This window comes from Bos taurus, chromosome 10 (assembly GCF_002263795.3).
Source record: "Bos taurus isolate L1 Dominette 01449 registration number 42190680 breed Hereford chromosome 10, ARS-UCD2.0, whole genome shotgun sequence".
Classification (NCBI taxonomy): domain Eukaryota; kingdom Metazoa; phylum Chordata; class Mammalia; order Artiodactyla; family Bovidae; genus Bos; species Bos taurus.
The window spans coordinates 6863991-6890729 of record NC_037337.1 but is presented as its reverse complement, the minus strand read 5'-3'; the positions used below and the strand labels follow the sequence as shown (position 1 = coordinate 6890729).

Sequence of the window (26739 nt, the reverse complement as noted above, 5' to 3'; positions counted from 1 at the left end):
TTAACTTTTTTAGTTAATCTTTTTATTCTACTTTTCCTCCCACTAGAGAAATTCCTTCTAAATCATCCTGTCATACTGTTCTAATCTAGACTTTTCCATCTTCTACATAACTCTGCTGTGGGCATTTTCCTTAATGTCTTCCTGGGAAGTCCCTTTGCTGCTTCTTTTCCTGGATCTCCATTGCTTCTTACTTCTCTTGGTTACTTCTCCATTTTGGATAAAGCATATCTTCCAGTTCTGAAAGGTAATTTTTCTATATCTTTGTGGTTTAGAACTTTCATACTGATTTAGTGTCCAGTTATGAAACCCCTAAGTATTATTACTATATGTCTTTTCTCTCGGATTACTTAGTTTTCTTGCAGATGAATCTTCCTCACAGGCAGAAGGAGATAGAAGGAACAAGTATGGGTACAGAACTTTTGGGAATCAAGTAAGGGAAAGAATCCTTTAATATGAACACTTTCCCTTATCTGCTTTTTCACCTTTCCTTGTTTATAGGAATGTCCCTTCTTCCTACACCTGTCTGGTACCAACTCTCTGAGAGGTGGGGCCTCTAATGTTACTGCACAGTGGGGTAGGCAAATGAGGTTCCAGGGGTCTGGTTCCACTTTTTAATGACTCTTGATTAGTTTTGTTTTCAGCTCTTCCCATGCCTTTACCTTTAGTGCTACTTGATGCCTCCAAAACAAATTGGCTTTTTTTTTGTCTTTTTCCTTGTATATATTTATTTTTCAGCATATTCAGGCCTGTTAATGTCAGTTATCACATTCCAGCTTTAAATTTTATTGGCAGCTGTTTTCCTTCTTTTTCTTTGTGGATATATGCCTCTTTTCTTGTAAGGGTATTTTGATAGATAATGGATGCTGTGGTATGTGTTCAAGCCTTAATTCTCACTGTGATGGTAATTTGGAAGTGGGGCCTTTGGGAGGAATTTGGATTTAGTTGAGGTCATGTAAGTACAGCCCCCATGGTGACACTGGTACCCTTATGAGAGGATGAAGAAACCCAAGCGCTCTCTGTCCTCCACATGAGGACAAACCTAGACGGCAGCCATCGGCAAACCAGAAAGAAGGCCCTCCCTGAGCGCCCTCCCGTGCTCATACCTCCAGAACTAAGAGAAATTTCTGTTGTTAAAGCTACCTTGGGGGCTTCCAGGGCTCAGAGGTAAAGAATCTGCCTGCCAGTGCAGGAGACATGGGTTCCACCCCTAGGTTGGGAAGATCCCCTGGAGGAGGAAAATGGCAACCCTGTCCAGTGTTGACAGAGGAACTTGGAGGGCATCAGTCCATTGGGTTGCAAAGAGTCAAATGCGACTTCGAGACTGAGCATGCAGCACACGCCACGTAGGTAGATTGTAAAACTTCACTAATAAAACAATCAAAAAAGCTACCCATCGAACCTGTACTGGCGATTCGTTTCTTATATGATATTATACATGTTTTAATGCCATTCTCCCAAATCATCCCCCCCCCCCCCACAGAGTCCAAAAGACTGTTCTACACATCTGTGTCTCTTTTACTATCTCTCATATAGGGTTGTCGTTACCATCTTTCTAAATTCCATATATACGCATTAGTATACTATATTGGTGTTTTTCTGTGGCGGATGCGTGTTGATGTATGGCAAAACCAATACAATATTGTAAAGTAAACAAAAAAATAATAATAAAAAAAAATTTTTAAAAGGCTACCCAGTGTATGCTGGGTTTTTTGGTTACAGCAGCCCTAAGAACAAATAAGGCAGACCAAGAGTAGATACAAATGCCATTTCACCTTTTGGTATATCTGTTGTTGACAGTGAATGTTGACATGGTAAAGGATGAGGCCCATCTACGTTTTCCTTTATGTTGTTGGCTTTCTTCCCTAGCATGTGCGTTCTCATTCTCAGTGGGCCCCTATACTTGGTTTTTGGGAAAGTGAAATAATCTTAGGTATTTACAATATCTAATGTGGCCTCCAAGAAAAATGAACTGGACAAAATCTTAGTTCTTACTGTTTGATCTCTCTCACTAAGGAGAATTTGTTTTTTCTTGGAGTAGGGGGTGACAATGGAAAAAGCTTGAGAATCGTTTTCTTCTTTCTTAAATTGATTTCACAAAATAAGCCTTCACATTGAGTTTATTTCCTGCGACCATTTTTCCTGGGTATAATATGTCATTTGGATCTGTGATTGAACATTTCATTTAAATATAGTATCGGGACTTCCCTGGTGGTTCAGTGTCAAGACTCTGTGCTGCCAATGCAGGTTTGATCCCTGGTCAGAAAACTAAGATCCTTAGGGCCAGAGATCCCACATGCCTGCCTGGTGGCGCCAAAAGATTAAAAAAAGAAGAGAAGATAGTGTCTTTGAATTTTTTGTTACATTTGTTGCATTTTCCTCTTTTAAAACACCAGTTAAATCATTTGCTTAACCTCCTTTGTTCACTCATTATATTTCTTTTACTTTGTATTTTTCTCAAGTCTGTTTAGAAAACAGACTTATTTGCTTTTTATTGCTGCTTCTGATGTGGTTTCAACTCATTTCTTTTTTCTTAGCTCTTTTAGCTTACTTTTCATTGCTTGCTGCTTTATCTCTTCTTTAGATTTTTTAGTTATTTTTTTCTGAAGGTAGCTCATGTCATCTCTTACATCTACCACCTCTTGTATTTTTTCATCTAATTTTGTTCTTTATCCTTTATTGGTTTTCTTCTAATCATCTGTCAGGGCTACAACTAGGATAAGACCAATGAGGGACTAACTTAAGTTGTAAAATTTAAGATAGCATCAAAAAACTCAGTAATCAAGATAAATAGTATTTTGATGTGTTTTTTTAGAGTAATCCACGACTTCACTTTCACTTTTCACTTTCCTGCATTGGAGAAGGAAATGGCAACCCACTCCAGTATTCTTGCCTGGAGAATCCCAGGGACGGGGGAGCCTGGTGGGCTGCCGTCTATGGGGTCGCATGGAGTTGGACACAACTGAAGTGACTTAGCAGCAGCAACAGCAGCATGATGAATAAAATATCCACAATGAAATTCTAAGTAAAGATAAGATTAGTTTTCTTTGAATTAAAGTCTAACTATCCACAGTAGTTCCTTCCAACCCATTAGCAGTTTCGATTTCTGCAGTTTTAGTTACCTTTAAGATCTGAAAGTGTTAAGTGGAAAATTGCAGAAATAAACAGTTGATAAATTTTAAATGGCACATTGTTTTGAGCAGCATAATGAGATGTCATGCAGGCTGCTCTGTCCCTGGTGGGCCATGGCTTGTTCCTTTGTCCATATCCATGCTGTGTATACTACCTGCTCCTTAATACCTGTATAGGAAAACACATAGGGCGGTTGACCCTTGAACAACACAGGTTTGAACCCCACACATCCACTTATACTCAGGATTTTTCAGTAGTGTATAATACCTACAGTACTGCCCAATCCAGGAGTGGTTGAATTCGAGGATGGTGACCCCAGATGCAGAGGAATGACTGTAAGACACTCAGGCTTTCTGCAGCACCAGACCCCTAATCCTGTTGTTGTTCACAGGCCAGTTCTCTCTGTAGGATTTGGTACTACCTACAGTTTCAGGCATCCACTGGGGGTCTTGGGATGTATTTCTCTTAGATAAAGGGAGACTGTTGTATTGTGTGTTTGAGTGTGTATGTGTTGAGACATGGTGTAAACTTTTTGTCTAGACTTTGATTTACCCTCCTAAACACACCTCTTAACAAATCTGTCATTTCTTTAGCCGCTTCCTGCACATCTTGACTTTTTAGGGATTCAAAACTTCTGTGTCGTTTACATACTGCCACCTGAAAATTGGTAGACCCCCTTCTGTGTCACCTATCCCTCAGACTGCTGATGGTAGAAATGGCTACTTTGTGTACACGTTCTGTCAGCTCCATCTCTTTGAGCGGATATTGAGATACTGCATCTCATATCAATGTGACATTCAATGAAGTTTTCAAATTCTTTAATTCTAGATTTGCAGAGTATCATTTTATTCCATTCCTGTGTATAACATTTTTATCTATTAAAAGCTTAAAGTTCTCCATATATTGAAACTTTGAAACATAGGGAAAAGAAAACATAGTTGATATACTTAACAGATTTAGTAATTTGGCAAAGTTTACTTACGTTGATTTCAGGTTTTATTAAGTCATTCACACCCAGAGAAAACTTAATGGCAAGTTTCTGTTTTTAGAAATATTTAAAATGTGGCATGGGACTCTTTGGAAGATTATAAGGAAATTTTGAAGATATGAAAGCTGGAAAAAGAATTGGCTGGGGAAACTAGTAAATTTTGAACAATAGGTGACCCCCATATCCACTAACTCAGGGTCTGCAGATAAGGAGAGCTAGTTGTACTGAGCTGTTTTATGTGTCGGACTTAGGCATCTGAAATTTTGGTGTCCAAAGGAGTCCTTGAAACAGTCCCCAGCAAAAAATAAGCAATGACTGTATATATATATTACCTTTTTATTTTCTAAAGCTTTAATGAAAATATTGAACACTATGAAATATAAATCCTTTTTAAGAATAGTCACTAGAAATATAATAATGATTATATCTCATAGTAAAAGTTTAAAAACCTCTGGGCTATTTATTTACAACAGTAGACTGATCAGATAAATTATTTACTTAGTTTTTCAGATAGTACATATGCATTCCTTCCTCCAAGAAGCTTTTCTTAATGACTGGACTTCATTCTTAAGATTTATGAATATTTAGCTTTCAGTTAAGTTTACAGTCATATTTTTGAGTGTTAAAGTTGTCTTTTGCGTATTTCCATATTCATAGTGACTGAAGCAGGGTGTGCACTGTCTTGTCCCTTCCCTTCCTGTCTCTTCTTTCCAGCATGCACTCCCTCCCTGCGATGCCCAGCACATAGTGACTCAGAGCTTTAACTTTTATCTTTTAGCCAGAGCCATGAATTAGTTGTCTTAATATTAAAAGAGAAATTGTTTCATAGGCTAAAGAACATTGTGGAATTAGCTTATATTGTTTTTGTTGAATAAACTGATAAGGAGATAAAAGATTGATACTGTTAAAGGTGGGAGAGAATAAACACAATATGTAGATTGCATTCAGCTAGTAAGTTTATTACTATATAGACTAGGGAGGAGTCTCTTTCCTCTAAGGCTAAGCTAGTTTACAGAAGAGGACATTGTACTTTATCCAGTAGAAGAAGAGGTTGTATTTGTGATATGATCCTGTCATATTTGAACTCATTCATTGAGAGAAAAACAAGTATATAAAATATTTATTTTATATATTGTTTTGAAGAATGTGAAACACTGAACCAGATATTTTACATTTGCACTAATTGCTTACATTTTGATGAAGGCAGTTTCCTCTAACATAGATCTGATGTAGTGTTCATTTTACTTTTGCTTTTCATTAGAGACTCTCCTGGCTATTAAAAGATGTAAAAAAGCCTAGAAGTTAATTTGAGATATTTTGAAGGATGTTAATGTTATTTTTTGATAGAATATAAAAATATCTTACTTATCAAATTTAATGAAAGACTATTGATGATGAGAATTTACTTTTGAATAATGAAAGCAGAAAAATATCAGTAAATGTCTTTAGTAAAACTTACTTTTGCCCTTTTTAAAATTGTGTTGTCAGTGATATTCCCACTACTTTCAGTTCAGTTCAGTTCAGTCACTCAGTCGTGTCCGACTCTTTGCGACCCCATGAATTGCAGCACGCCAGGCCTCCCTGTCCATCACCAACTCCCGGAGTTCACTCAAACTCACATCCATCGAGTCAGTGATGCCATCCAGCCATCTCATCCTCTGTCCTCCCCTTCTCCTCCTGCCCCCAATCGTTCCCAGCATCAGAGTCTTTTCCAATGAGTCAGCTCTTTGCATGAAGAGGCCAAAGTACTGGAGTTTCAGCTTTAGCATCATTCCTTCCAAGGAAATCCCAGGGCTGATCTCCTTCAGAATGGACTAGTTGGATCTCCTTGTAGTCCAAGGGACCCTCAAGAGTCTTCTCCAACACCACAGTTCAAAAGCATCAATTCTTTGGCACTCAGCTTTCTTCACAGTCCAACTCTCACATCCATACATGACCACAGGAAAAACCATAGCCTTGACTAGACAGACCTTTGTTGGCAAAGTAATGTCTCTGCTTTTGAATATGCTATCTAGGTTGGTCATAACTTTCCTTCCAAGGAGTAAGCGTCTTTTAATTTCCTGGCTGCAGTCACCATCTGTAGTGATTTTGGAGCCCCCAAAAATAAAGTCTGACACTGTTTCCACTGTTTCCCCATTTCCCATGAAGTGATGGGACCAGATGCCATGATCTGAATGTTGAGCTTTAAGCCAGCTTTTTCACTTTCACTTTCATCAAGAGGCTTTTAGCTCCTCTTCACTTTTTGCCATAATGGTAGTGTCATCTGCATATCTGAGGTTATTGATATTTCTCCTGGCACTCTTGATTCCAGCTTGTGCTTCTTCCAGCCCAGCAATTCTCATGACGTACTCTGCATATAAGTTAAATAAGCAGGGTGACAATATACAGCCTAGACATACTCCTTTTCCTATTTGGAACTAGTCTGTTGTTCAATGTCCAGTTCTAAATGTTGCTTCTTGACCTGTATATAGGTTTCTCAAGAGGCAGGTCAGGTGGTCTGGTATTCCCATCTCTTTCAGAATTTTCCACAGTTTATTGTGATCCACATAGTCAAAGGCTTTGACATAGTCAATAAAGCAGAAATAGATGTTTTCCCACTACTTTACACTGATTCAAAGCATTTGATGGAAAATATTTTACCTCTTTTTTAAAAACATGTCTGTAGTTCATGTGTCAGTTCATTTGTAGAAATAGTGAATGAGCATGGTTTTTGGTAATTATACCCTTGCTGTGCTCTTTATCTGAAATATCTTCAAAAAGTTATTTGAGTACAAAAAGAATAACAAGAGTCTCTCACCGGGCAGAATGGGTATGTTCATGTTTTTTCTGTGGAGTATAACACTTCTAAGAATATAATTACCTTTGCTTTTCCTTTTCTCCCTTTTTCTTCCACAGCCTCATGATTTTGATGAATGCCGATTTGATATTAGTGTAAATGATAGTGTTTGGTATCTTCGTGCTCAAGATCCAGATCACAGACAGCAGTGGATAGATGCCATTGAACAGCACAAGGTGGGTCTCTAGTGTTTACCTATCTAAAGAGACTTAGGCAAGAGACTCATGGTAAACACCTCTAAAAGAATCTTGATCTGTACATGTGTACTGAATAGTTGAACATAATGTTTTGGGTTGTAAAATAAAGCAATACAGGTGTAAATTTTTGAAATGATTTTGTTTCTAACATTTGAATTATACTAAGGGATTGCCATGATAAATATTTTAAATTGATGATTAAAGCAAAATATGCCCTTGTATATAAATTTGTTTTTTATTTAGAGTTTGCTTCATAATGAATGCCTTTTATATCATCTGGGTAAAAGAATTCTTGGAATAACATCAGATTGTAAAATCCTAATGTTGAAAGCTTCAGTGTTAATTTTTATTGTCATTTGTAACCATTTGGGTAAATCCTTAGTATAATCATTTGTAAATTGTTAAATTTTGGTAAATATAAAGTTTTTAATAAACTTTGAAAAAGTCTTTCTTAAATACGTGTATAAGTCATAGTCTTGATATTTAAAGCTAGTTTTTGACTTCTGTATGAATAATTGGTATATAGACTAAAGAAATATTTTTTTAAAATCTCTATTATTAGCTAATTCAGTATTTCGTGGTAAAACAAGGAATAGGGAAAGTTACAAATTCACCATGCCATTCCTGATTGTGACTTAAGAAAACTGAGTTTGTTCATATACTTGTCTGTACTTGTTCATTTGGGTTTCACAGAGTTGTAGCTGAAACACCTGTTTTGGTTATTTAACAGACACAAAACATGTACACACATACACACAACAAGAAAAACTGGTCAGGCCTGGGGTACTGCAGGCACTTTCTTCTTGATATTGATCGTGCATTAGGTTTATTTCTTCATTATAAATTTTCCCAGCCTAAGGAAATCTGGCTTTCATGCTTTCCTTTTGTCCTTTTTTTAACTTTAGAATTATATTACTTTAAAGCATTTTGTGAATCTTAGTTACCTTGATATTATTACCTCAGGAAATGGTGTAAAAATGGTAAACAGTTTTGTATTATTTAAAGAAAAGATGACCCAGTAGACATGGAAGCAACAAACTAAATGTCCATCAGTAGATGAATGGATAAAGAAGATGTGGTACATGTAAACAATGGAATATTACTCAGCCAAAAAAGAATGAAATACTGCCATTTCCAGCAACATGGATGGACCTAGAGATTATCACACTAAGTGAAGAAAGTCAGATAGAGGAAGACAAGTATTGTGTGATATCACTTATATGTGAAATCTAAGAAGAAGATACAAATGAACTTATTTAGTAATACAAAACACAGACTCAGATTCATAGGTGCAGGAAACAACTTGTGACTCCAAAAGGGGAAACAGAAGGGGGAAGGACAAATTAGGAGTATGGGATTAACATACACACACCACTATATATATGATAAACAACAGGGATTTATTGTGTAGTACAGGGATCTATATTCAGTAATTTGTAATAGCCTATAATGGAGAAGGATGTGAAGCCGTATACCTGAACTGACACAGTATTATAAACCAACTATAGTTAAGTAAAAATTAAAGCAAATAAATAAAAGTGAGACAAGCTAGAATTCTAAAATCTCAGTACTTTGGAACGGGGCTAACCTGAATTCTGACACTGCAGAGTCTGCCATGCATGACGTATGTGACCTTGCTGTCATCTCTTCTTAATGTGTTTAAAGGAAGACATGAAATAATATATGTAAGGTTACTTACCAGAATGGCTGATGTTTTTTCCCATTTATGACATAGTGGGAAAAGAAACAGTTTTGAAGTCACAAATTGACTGAAATTATACCATGTTTTTTATGGATAAAGAGTTCTACATTCAATGAGAGTTGCTAAATGTGCATTTAAAGAGAGTGGTCTGCTTTGTGTAGTTGTCAGGGCTAGCCCTCTTAATAATGATTAAAGGGATTATTAAAACTAATTTCGGTATTTTTAACTGAGATGATGTTTGTTGGCTTAGTTGATTTAGATTACAGCACTAGTTTTTTTCTGTTTTAAATAAGCATATTTGATTTTGTTCATTCTTCATAGTGAAGCTGGTTCAGGAATCTTTGCAGGTTGTCATTTTGTTTCTTCTCTTTGTATGAAGAATGATGCATAAAGCATATATTTCTTCTATATCATTGATTTCTTTGCACCTTTGAATAATGGATAGATAGGATCTTTAAGTCTCCATCAGAACATTGTGACTTACTCTGGGTAACAGAGTTTTGGTAAATTTAATTTCTTAGATTCAGCAGCAAGGTTCTAGATACAGTATATAAACTTTCTTTTCTTATTTCTAAATATAGTTTATTCATAAACAAGGAAGGAAAAATCATTGTTATTCTTATTAATATTTGTTAAATTTTAATGTAAAATGATATGTACCAATTAACATATCAGTGAAGATTTAAACTGAATTTGAATTCTAAAAATAAATTGAGTTATTAAACCGACATGGGAAAGAGAAAATTCAAAAGCTATCATCAAACATAACCAGAAAAGTTTCCTCTCTTTTTTTTTTCTTCCCATAGACCAGGAGCAGGAAGATAGTGAGATGTTTTCGGATTCATGCTTCAAAATCACTAAAAAATATTAATGTGGAACCTAAACTTGGTAATTTTACTATTTAAGCAAGCATTCTTAGATTGATATTCAGAATCAGATCAAATTGTTAAGGTATCTTGATGAGGATAGGAGGTATTGTTTATTTTGAGGTTCACCAGGTACTAATCATTGCATTATTATACTTCAGGTACTTTATTTTCTAGCTACTGCCGTGAGAGATGAGGGAAATATTATTTCACAGACACGGTAACTGAGGTTTAGATTAAACTTAAGTGACTTGCCAGAGACTATACTGTGTTTTCGTAAGTAGACTCTTAGGATTCAATTTTATGTTGATTGTGCTATTGGTTACCGTTGGCGGAATGCTTGAAAATAGTTCCTACAGGTTCACTTCCTGCAGGTTAGTGTGTTTTGTCTGAGTTCTGCTACCATATACATACCATATATATATACACAGGATAAATATGAACTCATCTTTCTGCCTATGGATTGCCATAACAGTGTTACATTGTAGTGTTTAAGCACTGGAGACTGGGGTCTGACATATATGGGATTAAATCCTAACACTATTATATAACAACTGTGTGACCTTGGTAAATTACCTAAAGAAGGAAAGATGACATAATGCATTGTTTACTTCCCTGAAAAAAAAAAAAAACCCACAAAAGACAAACAAGCAAGCGGAATAACCAGATCATGATAAAGCAAGTACTTCAGAGATGACCTGAGTTCCTATCATTCCAGTTCACTCAGTTCAGTTCAGAGTTACTTCCACGGCACCACCTGTCCTTATGATGGCTGGACAGTACACTTGGAACAGTGGACCTGTCTTTTTCTCTTCTGATGTCGTCAGATGGCCCTGCCACTCCATTGCCTTTTCTTGCTGTTAGGCCTTTGTTAGGGCTTCCCTGATAGGTTTGGCTGGGGAAATTGGAGGTTTCTGTTCTTTTCTTTCCAGGAAGCTGTTATTCTCATTATGATAACCTTTATATATCAATCAATTTCACACATACATCCATACATAGATACTTACATACATATCTGGAATTCTATTTTACAGAACCTCTTCAACAAGAATAATATGGTAGAGGTGATGTTGATGATAGCAAACATTTCTGAGGATTACAGTGTGCCAGATAGAGTAATAAACACTTCATATGCTTTTTCACATTTTGCTCTCACAACCTTGTGAGATTAACATGACTGTCCTGTTTTTACACATTAGGAAATTGAGACAGAGAGAGGTTAAGTAACTTGTCCAAGGTTAAACTGCCAGTGAAGGGCCAGCATTCAGACCCAGGTCTGTATGACCTGGGAACCAGAACTTCTGTCCAGCAAACACTTCTGCCATCGTATAAGTGTTCATGGCAGATGTATTTTGTTGACTGAAATCTTGAGCTTCTTAAATCACAGTGTTCTCATATTTTTTATATGTCCTTCATATCTCTGGTGTTTGTTTTGAACCATAAACTTCTTAAAGGCTCAGGGACACAACTTTTTTGTAGGAATCGGCAAGGCGTTAGACACATATGTTTTCCAGTTGAAATAATTTACAGTATTGTAAACATTTTAGGGGGGAAATTTGTAATTTAAGGAGTTGTTTTTTCTCTTTAATCTTTACATTTAGTGTTAGAATGATTACTGACAAAAATACACTAGGGTTCTGTGTTCTTTGTCTGCTACTGCTGCTGCTGCTAAGTTGCTTCAGTTGTGTTCGACTCTGTGCGACCCCAGAGATGGCAGCCCACCAGGCTCCCCTGTTCCTGGGATTCTCCAGGCAAGAACACTGGAATGGGTTGTCATTTCCTTCTCCAATGCATGAAAGTGAAAAGTGAAAGGGAAGTCACTCAGTCGTGTCCGACTCTTCATGACCCCATGGACTGCAGCCTACCAGGCTCCTCCATCCATGGGATTTTCCAGGCAAGAGTACTGGAGTGGGGTGCCATCGCCTTCTCCGTTCTTTGTCTAACTCTGTTGTTTTGTCCTCCTTGGTATTCATTCCATAATAACTTGCTCAGTACAAGAAAAGTTAATATGATTTCATGATTTAAATTTTTGCAATATATTAGAAATAACATTAAACAAGTAGTCCCTCAAGTTGTCCCTGTGGAAAGAAGGTATTTCTGAGGTCTTTCTTAAATTCAGGGATTCTATTTTAATATAAAATATAGAAAGAGGCATATGTATACAAAACCAGTAATTTTATTTAAAATAATGTGCTGCCTTTATATATGTGGAATCCATTCATACTTTGCATTTCCCCTTAGGAATTGAAACAACACTAAATAAATCTTTAAAGACGGGGCTTGCTTGTTTTTTTAATCTCTTAGCCATCTGCCATGCTGTCTTTGAGGTCTAATGAATTGTTTTTGAAAATTATTTTAAAACTAAAAACTACAAATGTGATGGCAGGTTGGTTATTTTTTATTTGGATAAGTTAATATTTTTAGTAAAGATGTATCTAGTATTATCTAAAGGCTTCTGTGAGCATTTTCTGTGTAATCAGTTAATAAAGGAATTATGATAAGCCATCTGTTGACTCTATGATTTAAAAGAATCATAGGATTACTCCTAGAATCTTCTACAGTTGCAGTGCATGTGATTTTGAATAAACAGGGTTTCTTCCTACCATGAAAGAAACAGACTCCCCTACATCACCACCGCATCCAAACAAGAAAACTAGCAGGAATGCTCTCCCTGTACTAGCAGATGTAAGAATCACGTTGATAAAGTTAAGTTTTTTTGCTCTGGTAAGTTTGTAGTAATCATGACATTGCTTTATTTCCATAAGGGAGCAACCTTAGTAGATGCTGAAATTTTGGTGGTCATGGACCACCCATATTCCCTATATTTTGTAAATTATCTAAGACCTAAGCAGTCATAGGAAAGTATACAATTTAGGGAGGAAGAATGCAGATAATTTTGACAGACGTTGATTTTCTGTGGTGAGCATCTACAGGCAGCTGTTTTACAATTTGGTGTTTGTGCCTTTGTTCCTGTGTGAAGGCTCACTAATTCATCTGTAAAGCTCCGTTTGATTACTTTCAGAAGAAAGGTGTATTCTTGGCCTGAGAAGTTAAAGGATTTCTGTCTGAGGAAATTAAGTGCAATTTTTTTTTAAGGAATTGATATATTTTACTTGAAATGGGTTATGAAAAAAGTTTCCCCACCAGAAGATTCTCATGGTTGAGCAAACCTAAATGATGCCCAAGACTCACTTTAAAGATCTTTTAAAAATGGTATTGCTTTCTGCCATAATGAGTTTTCTTTTTCCTATGGTATGTCAGGGTCAGTTTGATCTTAGTGCTTTTTCTCTACTTCTAAAAGAAGCAGTTTCTGCTTACTTGACATCTTAATTGCTTTTATCTTAAATTTGACATAAATTTATTAGAAAACTATTTTTAGTTAGGTGGCAGAATATACCTGTTTTCTTTCTAGCAGTTTTTAAACATCAAAGTCATATAAAGTCATCCCATTTCTGTTTGCTGCGGGATCTTAGTGCCTCAACCAGGGATTGAGCCTATGCCCACGGTAATGGAAGCTCAGAGTCTTTCACTGGACTGCCAGGGAAGTCCTCTGCCTTTTTTAACCAACTATAATATTGGAGAAATTTCTGAACAGGTACTAGAGGCTCATTCTATACTTGTTTGCTTTATAAATGATTATCATGTAAACTTAGCTTTCCATTTTGAATCTGATTAAATTGATGAAGGTTTAAGAATGCAAATAAAACTTTCACAACAACTAGTTTTTAGTGTATACTTTATATAAGTAATTTATGGGCTCAGTGGATTAGAACCAGTTTTTCTTTTACCTTATTTGCATCACACCACAGTGATGAAGAAGATGGAATCAAATTTTACTTTTCCTTTATATTAAAGAGTTCTAATCGTGCTCAGTCGCTTCAGTTGTGTCCAACTCTGCAATTTCATGGACTACAGCCCACCAGGTTCCTCTGTCCATGGGATTTTCCAAGCAAGAATACAGGAGTGGGGTGCCATTTCCTTCTCCAGGAGATCGTCCCAACCCAGGGATCGAACCTGTGTCTCTTTTGTCTTCTGCATTGGCAGGCAGGTTCTTTATTACCACTAGTACCACTTGGGAAGCCCTTTAATTGTTGAGGGAAGTGCAGACCCAGTACTAGCTGCTGGAGTAGTCAGGGCTTTGCCATTTTCTCAGATAAGTTGTAGAAAAACCCAAGTAGGTGATATAACAACTGAACTTTATTAACCAGCATTTATTAAGTCTCTGGATGTTTCTCTCCTTAAAATGAGGAATTTGGTTGATTCTAAAAGTGGTAGTTACTCGCTTGATTGCTTGCAATAATCCATCAGTTCAGTTCCATCACTCAGTTGTGTCCGACTCTTTGCAACCCCATGGACTGCAGCACGCCAGGCCTCTCTGTCCATCACCAGCTCCCAAAGCTTGTTCAAACTCATGTCCATTAAGTCGGTGATGCCATCTAACCATCTCATCCTCTGTCGTCCCCTTCTCCTCCATTATGGATTATTGCCTTTTCCCATGGACAGTATGAAAAGGCAATAATCCATAATGGTTAGTAAAATGTTTTAACACTTAAATATAGATAATGTCTAACTATCATGATTTTTAAGGTTAGTGAAATCAAGGAAGAAAACAAGATACTAACTCTCTTTAATAGTCTTAGTGTTTTAGAATAAAAATACTTGTGTCAAAGGCTTTTAAAATAACTTTTTTAGTTTCTGTTGCCTGCAATTTTGTTGCAGTCAAAAGCAGAATTCACCTGAATTCATCTGCACTTTGTGCTTCCAAATGTTGCCTAAATACTTAATGAAGTTTATAATCTAAAAAGAGGGAATAAATGTCATTGATTTGTAGTTTTCAGCCAGGTTCTTCTATCTAGGAAGGTGTTTATCTTTTACCAGTTATTAAAGGAGGAATCAGGATTTTACAAGAACAGTGAACCAAGAAGATATTTAGGTAGCTAATCTTATTAACCATGTGGCCAGTTGAGGAGAAATAACTTGACAACATTTTATGTCATAAAGACAGGGAGGGTCTTACAAATTAATGAGAAAAGTTTACACAGTGCAAATGAAAAAAAAAAAAGGCCAAGAGACTTGATCTGGTACTTCATAAAGAACATATCCAAATGGGTAATGAGCATATGAAAAGGTAGTCAACAGTTAATGCCATTAGATGTCAGGGAGCACAGTGATACCACCATATGCCTGAGTAGCTTAAAAAATAAAAGATTTAATACCAAATGTTGATGAGGATGGTGTGCAACAGATATCCACTGGTAAAACAATTTTGTACTGTCTTCTAAAGCTGAGCACAGTGGATTAGTCACTTAAGTCGTGTCTGACTCTTTGTGACCCCATGAACTGTTATAGCTCGACGAGCTCCTCTGTCCATGGGATTTCCCAGGCAAGAAGACTGGAGTGGGTTGTCATGATCAGGTGAATATTGAAAATTTGAAAAGGTCTTACAAGTATTGATGTCATCAGTTCAGTTCACTTGTTCAGTTATGTCTGACTTTTTGTGACCCCATGGACTGCAGCGCGCCAGGGTTCTCTGTCCATCACCAACACTCCCAGAGTTGACTCAAATTCATGTCCATCATGTTGGTGATGCCATCCAAACATCTCATCCTCTGTTGTCCCCTTCTCCCGCCTTCAGTCTTTCCCAGCATCAGGGTCTTCTCCAATGAGTTGGTTCTTCTCATCAGGGGGCCAAAATAATGGAGTTTCAGCTACAGCATCAGTCATTCCAATGAATATTCAGGACTGATTTCCTTTAGGATTGGCTGGTTTGATCTCCTTGCAGTCCGAGGGACACTCAAGAGTCTTCTCCAACACCACAGTTCAAAAGCATCAATTCTTCGGCTCTCAGCTTTCTTTATAGACCAACTCACATCCATACATGGCTACTGGAAAAACCATAGCTTTGACTAGATGGATCTTTGTTAGCAAAGTAAAGTCTTTGCTTTTTAGCATGCTGTCGAGGTTGGTCATAGCTTTTCTTCCAAGGACAAAGCGTCTTTTAATTTCATGGCTGCGGTCACCATCTGTAGTGATTTTGGAGCCCCCCAAAATAAAATCTGTCACTGTTTCCATTTTTTCCCCATCTATTTCCCATGAAGTGATGGGACTGGATGCCATAATCTTAGTTTTCTGAATATTGAGTTTTAAGCCAGCTTTTTCATTGTCCTCTCTCTTTGACTTTCATCAAGAGGCCCTTTAGTTCTTCTTCACTTTCTGCCATAAGGGTGGTGTCACTTGCATATCTGAGGTTATTGATATTTCTCCCAGCAATCTTGATTCCAGCTTGTGCTTCATCCAGCTTAGCGTTTCACATGATGTACTCTGCATGGAAGTTAAGTAAGCAGGGTGACAATATACAGCCTTGACGTACTCCTTTCCCCATTTGGAACCAGTCTGTTGTTCCATGTCCAGTTCTAACTGTCGCTTCTTGATCTGCATACAGATTTCTCAGGAGGCAGGTCAGAGGTCAGGTATTCCCATCTCTTGAAGAATTTTCCACAGTGTGTTGTGATCCACACAGTCAAAGGCTTTGGCATAGTCAGTAAAGGAGAAGTAGTTTTTCTGGAAATCTCTTGCTTTTTTGCTGATCCACCGATGTTCACAGTTTGATCTCTGTTCTGGTTCCTCTGCATTTTCTAAATCAGCTTCAACATCTGGAAGTTCACAGTTCATGTACTTTTGAAGCCTGCTTGGAGAATTTTGAGCATTACTTTGCTAGTGCGTGAGTTGAGTGCAGTTGTGTGGTAGTTTGAACATTCTTTGGCATTGCCTTTCTTTGGGATTGGAATGAAAACTGACCTTTTCCTGTCCTGTGCCCACTGCTGAGTTTTCCAAATTTGCTGGCATGTTGAGTATAGCATTTTCCCAGCATCATCTTTGAAGATTTGAAATAGCTCAACTGGAATTTCAACTCTCTTCTTAGTGATGCTTCCTAAGGCCCACTTGACTTCACATTCCAGGATGTCTGGCTCTAGGTGAATGATCACACCATCGTGGTTATCTGGGTCATGAAGATCCTTTTTGTATAGTTCTTCTGTGTATTCTTGCCACCTCTTCTTAATATCTTCTCCTTCTATTAGGTCCATACCATTTCTGTCCTTTGTTGTGCTCGTCTTTGCATGAAATGTTCCCTTGGTATCTCTAGTTTTCTTGAAGATGTATAGAGTTTACCAAACTTGCATGTTATTGTAATGCTTACCACATATTTGCTACTAACAATTCAGGTAAATATTACTAGATTTTTAGCTGATTCCTTGTATCTTTTTAAGTCTGTAAATTGCTTGCAAAATGTTTCTTTAGATAAAAAAGATGAGGGGGGAAAAGGACAGTTAATCTGGAGTTGAATAAAGGTTCCATATTGCTAGTTTTAGAAAATATTAAAGATAAATGAAGCTTTGTAGTATTAAAGTCCTTGTTTGTTTTTGTTTTTTTTAAACAGTGTTCAGTATTGTATTTGAATTTTTATTTAATCAGGAGGGAAGATTTCTGACAGTCACCCGGACAGATGTGATTCTGCTTTTGTTCTATCTGATATGGAAATGTAGTGGTGGGTGGCATGGCTTATGCATATTGACAGCAGTGGAAATTATTTTCTCATTTTACTTGCTGAGTGTATCAAACATTCACTGGAAGAAAATGTTTCTTAAAAAATCAAGGTACATAAAACTATTCGTTTTCATCAAACATGCCTTTTTACCAAATACCTGAAAAACAGTTTTGCTTCCATTGTCTTAATTGTGTGATAGATACTCTGGGCTTGTGTGGTATTGAGGTATGAAAGACAGCATTGTGTTAAGAATCATAAGAATAGGTAGCAAAGTAGATGAACTTTAAGTTAAAATGTTATCCTCAAAAAAAAAAATTCTGTCATTTTTCAGTCATATATCAAGTTCATGTTCTTGACAGACAAGTCATGATCATTGGCAGGAATATGTATGTATCAGTGTTTATTTCTTAGCCCGTTGTTCTCTTCAGTAGCACCCACCTTGACCTGTAGAAGGATAGACTGTAACTAGCCAGTGTTATCATTTAATCCTGTGGGAAGTCTTTCAGTGTAGGTATTATTCCCATTTTGCATAAAAGTGAGATTGAACAGATTATGAGAACATTGATTAGTGCGTGGTAACATTATTCCAAGAACCAAACCTCAATTTTTTGTAATACACCCCGCTTTGTAGTTAGTTCCAGCTTTTTTCTCATGGGTGCATAGTTGAATACTAAGAAATAAATCATCAATCTCCTTAAAAAAAGAATCTTCACCATACAGTTAGATCTAAAAATTCTTAAGTCTTTTAAAACCATTCCTGCAAATAGTTGTATTGATCAGATTTCATTGGCTCCCCTTGCCCTGGGTTTTTTAAAAGTAACTTTTATTAATTAAAAGGAAAAAGTTACAAAATTACCATCAGTCTTATAACCAAGACAGTTCTTCATTTTGGTATATTTCCTTCTTATTCTCTGTACATTTTGCCCCTGTAACTTTATGGAAATAATGAAGTTTATATCCTGTTGTTGATTTTTTAACTCTAACATCATTTTCTCCTTATAACACAACTTCATTAATATTTCATTATATTTTAATTTTGGTACTCATTTGCTTATTCTTAGGCCTTTAGATGGTTTCAATTATTTTTTGCATTTAGTTTTTACTCCCTTCTACATGAAGTATTTTTCTGTAATTTGTGTCCTCATAAAGGATTCTCAGAAGTAGGACTGCTCTACTTAAGGGTATTAGCACTTTTGTTGTATGTTGTCAGGTTATTTCCCAGACTGGCGTTCATTCTACCTACAAAATGTGTAGATCTTCCTTTCTCTGCTCTGCGTCTCTACCAGCTTCATTAATTTTTAACCTTTTCCAAGTGAGATAGATTAAACATGTGTTCTATGACTGCATTTTTTGTTTTTATTTTTGTAGAGGCGATACATGATTACTGTAAATAATTCAAACAATACAGCCAATACTGAAAACTATATAAAAGAAATTGAAAATTCTGGCCACAGAGAAATGACCACTCTTCATCTTTGGTAAAGATTTCTTCCAGATAATTTCTTTGCATGTACACCTTAGATTCCATACTACTTTGTAGCTTTTCCTTCACTCAACAGTAAGTTACAAGGATCTTTTTGTGTTTGAAATAGATTTCGTTCCTCCCTTACTCCCTGAGAAAAGAATGCATGTCCTTTTTAGAAAAGTTTGGTTTTCGATCAAAGCCCCAGAGTAATTAAGAATGTTCATTTGCTGACTGTTGTTTTATGTGCATGTATTTCTTTCAGGATCCTTGCAGGAAAGAATTAATAGTTCAGGTCCCCTGGCCAAATACCATCTTAACATTTCAACAGTCCTGCAAATACTACTTGGAGAAGGCAATGGCAGCCCGCTGCAGTACTCTTGCCTGGAAAATCCCATGGATGGAGGAGCCTGGGAGGCTGCAGTCCATGGGGTCGCTAAGAGTCGGACACGACTGAGCGACTTCACTTTCACTTTTCACTTTCATGCATTGGAGAAGGAAATGGCAACCCACTCCAGTGTTCTTGCCTGGAGAATCCCAGGGACGGGGAAGCCTGGTGGGCTGCCGTCTCTGGGGTTGCACGGAGTTGGACACTACTGGAATGACTTAGCAGCAGCAGCAGAAAATACTACTTAGACATATTAACCCTGTTTTTTCTCTTATTGGGACATTTAAAGGAGTCTCAAAAAGTAGCGTTAATTATTTTGCCACTCTCATCTCTTTGTAGTTAGATAAAAAGAATGAAATTATGACCTTTTTACTTTATACCTATGAAACTTCCTTCTAAAAGCAAATATACGTTGGCCCCCTTTTCTTCAGCAAATCATAAAATAGTTAATGAGCAGTGCTGGTATTTTGTTACATCTGCTGCTAGCTACTTTTAAACTTATTTTCCTCTGTAAAAGTGTTTCTCAAGTAGAGATATAAAGGAATATCCTGACTTTGTGCAAAGGTGAAGAAGCAATGGTAGCTAATACTTACTAAGCACTTATGATGTAATATAAATATTAGAAAGTATTGTTAAAGATTTCTTCACTATAAAGCACACTTCTTATATCCTTGTCTACTTCTTCAAGTTCCACTGTTTCAAAACAGGTATTTCCGTACAAAAAACAGGCTAGAACAAAAGACTTTATTATAGCTTTACTGAGTAAACACATTTTAAATAATAGATAATAAATGAATAGGGAGGCTGACAGTAGTTTAGTTTAATTGTACTTCTGCCTCTAACAGGGACTTACAAGCAGTGTGTGAACTTGATCCAAGGAGAAGTATGAGCCAAATAGGATTTAAAACAGAAAGTGGAGTATCAGATGTCTGTTTTTAAAGTACCACCCTGGCTACACTAGAAAAGATTTCAAGAGGAACTAGACTAAAAGTAGTTAGAAATCTGGAGGATTTATCCAAATGAGACACTAGGTGACCACAGCTGGAAAACAGCAGTGGGAAATGGCAGTGGGAAAAGAGTGAAATGGACAGATTTAAAAGAAGTAGAAGCAGAATCTCTGGATGTTGAGGCAGTACAGTAATGATTAACATCATGGGCTCTTGAATTTGGAATTAAATCCTGGCTCCCTTACCAGTTGTGCAACTCATCACATAAAATCACCTACAAAATGGGTTAATATTAGTACCCATTTTACTTAGGCTTTTAAAAGGATTAAATGAGATAATTCACTTAAAGCTCTAGCATCAGCCCTGGCACAAAGTATCCTAAGTATTAGCTTTTACTATTGGTATTGGTGTTATAATTTATCCAGCTTGGCTTTGTGGGATTTATATATAAAATATCCATGTAAAATTGCTCAACTCTTTCATCAGCCTTCCTCTCAAGGCAAAACAAGAAAGATCTCTCTTATTCTTTAGTACTTGTTTTCTAAAGCTAGAGTGGAAATATTGTTAAACAACTTGCCTTTATACAGCCTCGTTTGATTTATCTGTTATTTCTTATCTCCATTTTAATGTAATTAAGAAAAAACAGCTGGGCTTCTAGACTCCCTACAAGGGGAAGAATTTGAAAAACAGATAATGACTGAACTTCAGAGTGTCAAAATTAGTTTATTTGGAATCATCTTTTGTGACACAGATTGGGTACTTAAAAAGCTTTTGGTGGACTTCACTGGTGGCGCAGTGGGTTGGAATCGACCTGGCCAGTTGCAGGGGATACGGGTTTGATCCCTGGTCCAGGAAGACTCCACGTGCCACAAAGCAGCTAAGCCTGTGCACCATAACTACTGAGCCTTCCTGCTGCAACTCCTGAAGCCCATGTGCCCCAGAGCCTGTTTTCCACAACACGAAACGCCCGTGCACTGCAATGAAGAGTGGCCCCTGCGCTCTGTGACTTGAAAAGGCCTGTGCACAGCAACGAAGACCTAGTGCAACCAAAAATCAGTTAATTAATAAATGTTTTAAAATTCCCATTAAAGAAAGCTTTTGGTGCAGAGGATATACTTGGTAGCTTTCTGAAAAGTCTAATTTCCCCTACAGATTAAACAAGATATGTATTATTATAAGTATAAGAGAGGAATGTCTGAAATCAAGGAGAGTGGGCACTGCTGTTGGTGTACTCTACTTCTGTAGTATCATATTGTATTTGGGCACTGTGGTAGTTCTTTGGATTGTGGTAGACAGTGTCTTAATTTTCTTTTACCCCTCTAGCCTTCTTTTAATACTTAAATAAGATGTGCAGTAAGGCTGTAGTTAACCCTTCCAGCCTTATCTCACTACAATACTACTTACTTAGATACTTCTATAAATGAAGGCCTATCTCATGCTTATTAGAAGAAAATGAAAAATGAATAACCGAGTTCCATAAAGGACCTTCAAATGAGGTATTTTATTTGATAATTTTTTTTTTATTCTTTAATTGAAGGATAATTGCTTTACAGAATTGTGTTGTTTTCTGTCAAACCTCAACATGAATGAGCACCATGGGTATACATATGTCCCCTCCCTTTTGAACCTCCCTCCCATATCCCACCCCATCCCACCCCTCTAGGTTGTTGCAGAGCCCCTGTTTGAGTTTCCTGAGACATACAGCAAATTCCTGTTGGCTATCTATTTTACATATGGTAATGTAAGTTTCCATATTACTCTCTCCATACATCTCATCCTCTCCCCATGTCCATAAGTCTGTTCTCTATGTCTCTTTCTCAATTGCTGCCTGAAAATAAATTCTTCAGTACCATTTTTCTAGATTCCGTATACTTGTCTTAGTATACAATATTATTTTTCTCTTTCTGGCTTACTTCATTCTGTATAATAGGCTCTAGGTTCATTCACCTCATTAGAACTGACTCAAATGTGTTCCTTTTATGGTTGAGTAATATTCCATTGTATATACGTACCACAACTTCTTTATCCACTCATCGGTTGAGATAGTGGTTTTTCAGTTGTGGTTTGAGAAAAATATCTTGAGAGTAAGCAAATATATTCTATTCATTTAGCCATATTGCTGCTGGGTTCTAGGCAGTCAGAAATGGATGAAATCTTCTTTAATACAATTTTTCAAAATATATTTTAAATTTTCTTTGATATATGAGATAATGCAATTTTCTGGAAATCATTGTAAGTTCAACCCTTCCTCATCTGATACATTGTTAGTGTCATTTTCTGAATAAATTGTGTTATGTTTTATCTTTCCAGCTGGTTCAACCCCTTTGTTGAACATTTGGGCCTCCACTGGATATATGCATTTTTAGCCTAAGTTTTGGTGTTTTCAGCTTGATATAGAGAATTGTAGTTCTAGACTAGCCATATCGTTTTAAAGATAAGAAAAATAAGCCCAAGAAAGTAATGACTGACTGGTCTGCCTGTCTAGTGGTGACAGTGACACTCAAGCCTGTGTCCTCCCTGTTCCTGTGTTCTTTGCACTTCAGAGGCTAGTGCTTCTGAAGGGGGAACCATACATATTTGAAAGGCTAAACAGATTTTTAATATAAGTGAAATTGTACCAAATTTTATTACAGCAAATATTAATAATTTGTTTACTTAGAATCATAAGCAAAATTATTGCCATTGCAACTTACTATGATACTTAAGCCATAATCCTGTTGATTACATCGTTCTCTTGGCTATGGTGTCTTGCTTCTCATGTGGTTTGCTTTAAAATGATATTGAAAGTAGATGTGTGGATACTGGCAACACGGCAGGCGCATTTGGTTTTATTAAGAGTTTTAGAGTTTCAGTTTCTGGAAAATACTCCTTTGTTCTTATGTTAACATTTAGTCTTACTTCTCTTTTCTCTTTTCCCATAAATAAAATGGAAAGGGACAATGTCAGGGGTAGACCTGTGCCACTAAACAGAGAATTCTTGACACCATGAGGAAGTTCATTTCTTTCTCAGTTTCTTTGGTTGCTTCTTCCTGGAGAATATTATTAGGACAAGGAATAAGCTCTTCAGAAGGCAAGTGCTATGAAAAAATAAATCAGCTTTTTTCTTGTATCTTATACCACTGTTTTCAGAGTGTAGATGGGCTGATGAAAAATGAGACTGTGCAAAATGAGAATAGATGTTTATCTCCTGTGTGAATGAGCCAAACTAATGTGACATGTGGCATGTGGTGTGGCGTGTGGGATATCTTAGTTCCCCAACCAGTGATTGAACCTGGGCTCCCTGCATATCTTAACCAGTGGACCACCAGGGAAGTCCCTAGAGTTCTCTTTTCAAATTAGTTCTTAGGCATTTCTGGTCCTTTTTAAAACTTGTAACTTTGAACTATATGATTTAATTTGTTGTGATCTTCAGTGTTCTCAAAAAATCAAGATACAGAAGGTAAAAGTAAGGGATTTAGTATGAAGGTTACTGTCGTACTTTGACCAATAGTAACCTTTGTATCAACTTTCCAAGTATACTGCTTGGAAAGCACCAGAGTGCTACTGACCCCCTCTGGTGGTCAAAAGATTATGCTTTTTCCTCCCCCTAAAATGAGGAGGAGTATTATAATAAAGGTGTGGTCTCATTACTGTAATATTTAAAAGAACCCCACCTTGTACTATATAGGACATGTTCAGTAAGTATGTCATTGAACCAAAATGGCATTTTATGTTTATATAAAACACATTGATGAATACTGCTTACAAAACAGCTATCCCATCATGGTTTTTTTTTGGTAAAGCAATTTGTGTGAGGGAATCTTAAAGCATATATATGTTAAAGGGGGGAAATATTCCTATAGTGACTGCATTTGAATTCCACATTATTAATTTTAGATGGAAATCGATGTTTTAAAAAATACTATTTTGGTAATTACAGGTTGTAAATAAGTTCCACTTTTTTTCCTGTGGAAAAGCGAGATTAAGAAAAAAAGCTATGTACCTTTAATGTATTATCCCTAAAATTGTACCAATGAAATTTTGAAAGCATGTCACAATTTTTAAGAACATTTCACAGTGTATATCCATTGTGACCATAAAGAAATTTCTTCCCATTTTCCTCACCCCACCTTCAAAACACAGATGATAAATTCAGGGTGAGTATTGTTGCCTTTAAGGTGAACATCTTAGAAAGCCCAAATAGATGTCAACAACATTGCAACTTTTCAGAATAGTTTTATATCTTTTAGAATAATTTTTAGCCCCTGTGACAAAATGTTTTTAAAATATTGATATCCCTGGGGGACGTCCCTGGTGATCCAGTGACTAAGACATCGTGCTCCCAGTGCAGGGGGCCCAGCATCGATCCATCCCTGGTCAGGGAGCTAGATGTCACATGCAGGGAAGAGTTTGCCTGCCGCAACCAAAAAAGAAAAAGATCCTCCATGCCACAAATAAAACTCAGCGTAGCCAATTAAATAAATAAATAATAAAATTTTTAATTATTAAAAATAAAAGAAAAATATTGATATCTTTGATAGAGTTTTGAGAGAAATCCAGTACCAAATGAAGCCATGTCATGTGAATAGGAAAGGCAGTCAAGCTTAATTCTACAGTTTGTAGCTAGTCCTTTAAAGTAGTAAGACCATTTTAAAATTTATATTCTGCAACTCCCCAAAATGATTTTAGATAGCTCCATTTTGCGGCTGTATCATAAAATCACTCTCAATGTTATAATAGTACCTAGGAATCTTTGATGCATTGTTGCCAGAATGCTAGGCATTTCCAGAATGACTGGTTTTTAAACAGGGGTGATTCATTTGTATGTACATGTATATGTTTGTTAAGCACTTAGATTATTTTTAAAGTTGTCCCAGTGCAGTTACTGACATAGAATGACAAATGAACCCCCATTATTTAAACTGAATAGAATGAAATTGATATTCATGAGTATACTATATTTTTTCCCTTAGAATGATATATATAATTTATAATACAATTTATTTAAGCGAAACTTTGTTAGAAATAGAAACACGGTTATTCTAAATGCTCAGACTCAACATTCATTTACTATCCATTACTTAAAATGTACCGCAACATTATTGCTATATTAGAGTCTTTTGTTCTGTCATGCATTTGTTGTAAGGAGATATTACTGTTTTGAAATAGTGGAACCTGAAGAAACAGACAAGAATATAAGAAGTGTCTTTTAGAGTCAAAAAATGATTAGTAAAGCTTTGTAGTGTTTGTATTTTGTTTCAAGATCTTAAAGTTTTGACTTACTCTGTTTAGGACTCATTGATATAAAGCATGTAAATGGAGAGGGTAGATTCATTTGGATTTGAATTTCAAATTGTTTGGTTCTAAATATTTTAAAATAAATATCTAAAATTGTTTTAAAATAAAATTTTGAAAATTATGAGTTTTATATTTAAATGGACAGTTCAAATTAATTACTGGTTAGAAATGAATGACATACAAGTATCTGAGATAAGTGACTTCTGAAGTGCTTTATATTTTTAGTCCATTACATTTAATAGTCCATTAAATCTATTTAGTCCAATAGATTTTTCTTATTTTTAATTCCAGTCTTCTATATTTAAATCTATGAAAAACTTTACCAAAACAGTACAACAGTTAAAATGTAGAAACACTGTGCTCAGAAAGTTAGTATTCCTTTCAGATGGGAAACAGAAACTAGAGCCACGAGAAACCTAGGTCAGTGCCTTTGTTCCAGGGCATTATTTGATAAAAGAAAAAGTCTTATTTTTTTAATGAATTATATGATTTCTGTAATTAGAATTCTCTTTTATTGGGATTCTGTTATACTGAAACAAGCTTACCTTTTTTTCTTTAGCTATTTTATTGAGGTATAATTTATAAAATGTATCAACTTAACTGGACACTTTGAGTTTTGACAACTGTAATGTATTCTCACCAAAATTTATCTTTAGAGTTAGTGTCCCCACTGTCCCCTGGCCTGCTTTTCTCATGAACTATAACTTTGTCTTTTTTTAATAATCAGTTTTCTTGAGGTAGCATATATACAATGCATATATTTAATCCTTTCATTAATAGTTTCCCTGGCATCAAAATGCTTACTTTGTAATTTCTACCTCATTAGTAAAATATTGCTTTGCTTTGAGATAGGGAGTGGTATAGGGTGATACAAGTCTTGGAGAAGAGCTTTGATTCCATCTAGTCATAACTTTTACGGAGTGCAGGAGGAGAAGAGGGTGACAGAGGATGAGATGGTTGAGTGGCATCATCAACTCAATGGACATGAATTTAAGCAAACTCTGGGAGATAGCGAAGGACAGGGTAGCCTGGTGTGCTGCAGTCCATGGGGTCGCAAAGAGTCGGACACGACTGAGTAGCTGAACAACATAAGTGTGTAATTTCTTGGTAAATTAACAGTTAAGAACATATTGCAGTACCTTTTATAGCTAGAATGTTTTATGAACAATCATTATTACAGTATGACAATTTTATTTTGAATCTTTAACAACCAGTATGTACCTGAAGCTTGGACTTTGGGAAGCATATGCTAGATAGGATGCTAAAAATGATTAGGTATTATTTTACTTCTTAAGTTTATGACTAGGATTAACATTATGCACAGTACTTCTAAAATCTATAGAAAGTAATCAGATACCCTAAATACTTGAACAGGTTTTAGGTATTTGAAACTTATTTTTT

At 36.2% G+C, this 26739-nt stretch overlaps 1 protein-coding gene across 3 annotated transcripts in view; it reads left to right on the top strand.

The window, feature by feature from the left end:
- Nucleotides 1-26739, top strand: part of CERT1 (ceramide transporter 1) — a 131497-nt gene that overhangs the window by 34614 nt on the left and 70144 nt on the right. For all 3 annotated transcript variants that reach the window (XM_024997293.2, XM_059890241.1, NM_174765.3), the window contains 1 exon segment: nt 7013-7129. In XM_024997293.2, coding sequence (XP_024853061.2) covers nt 7013-7129 — 117 coding nt within the window.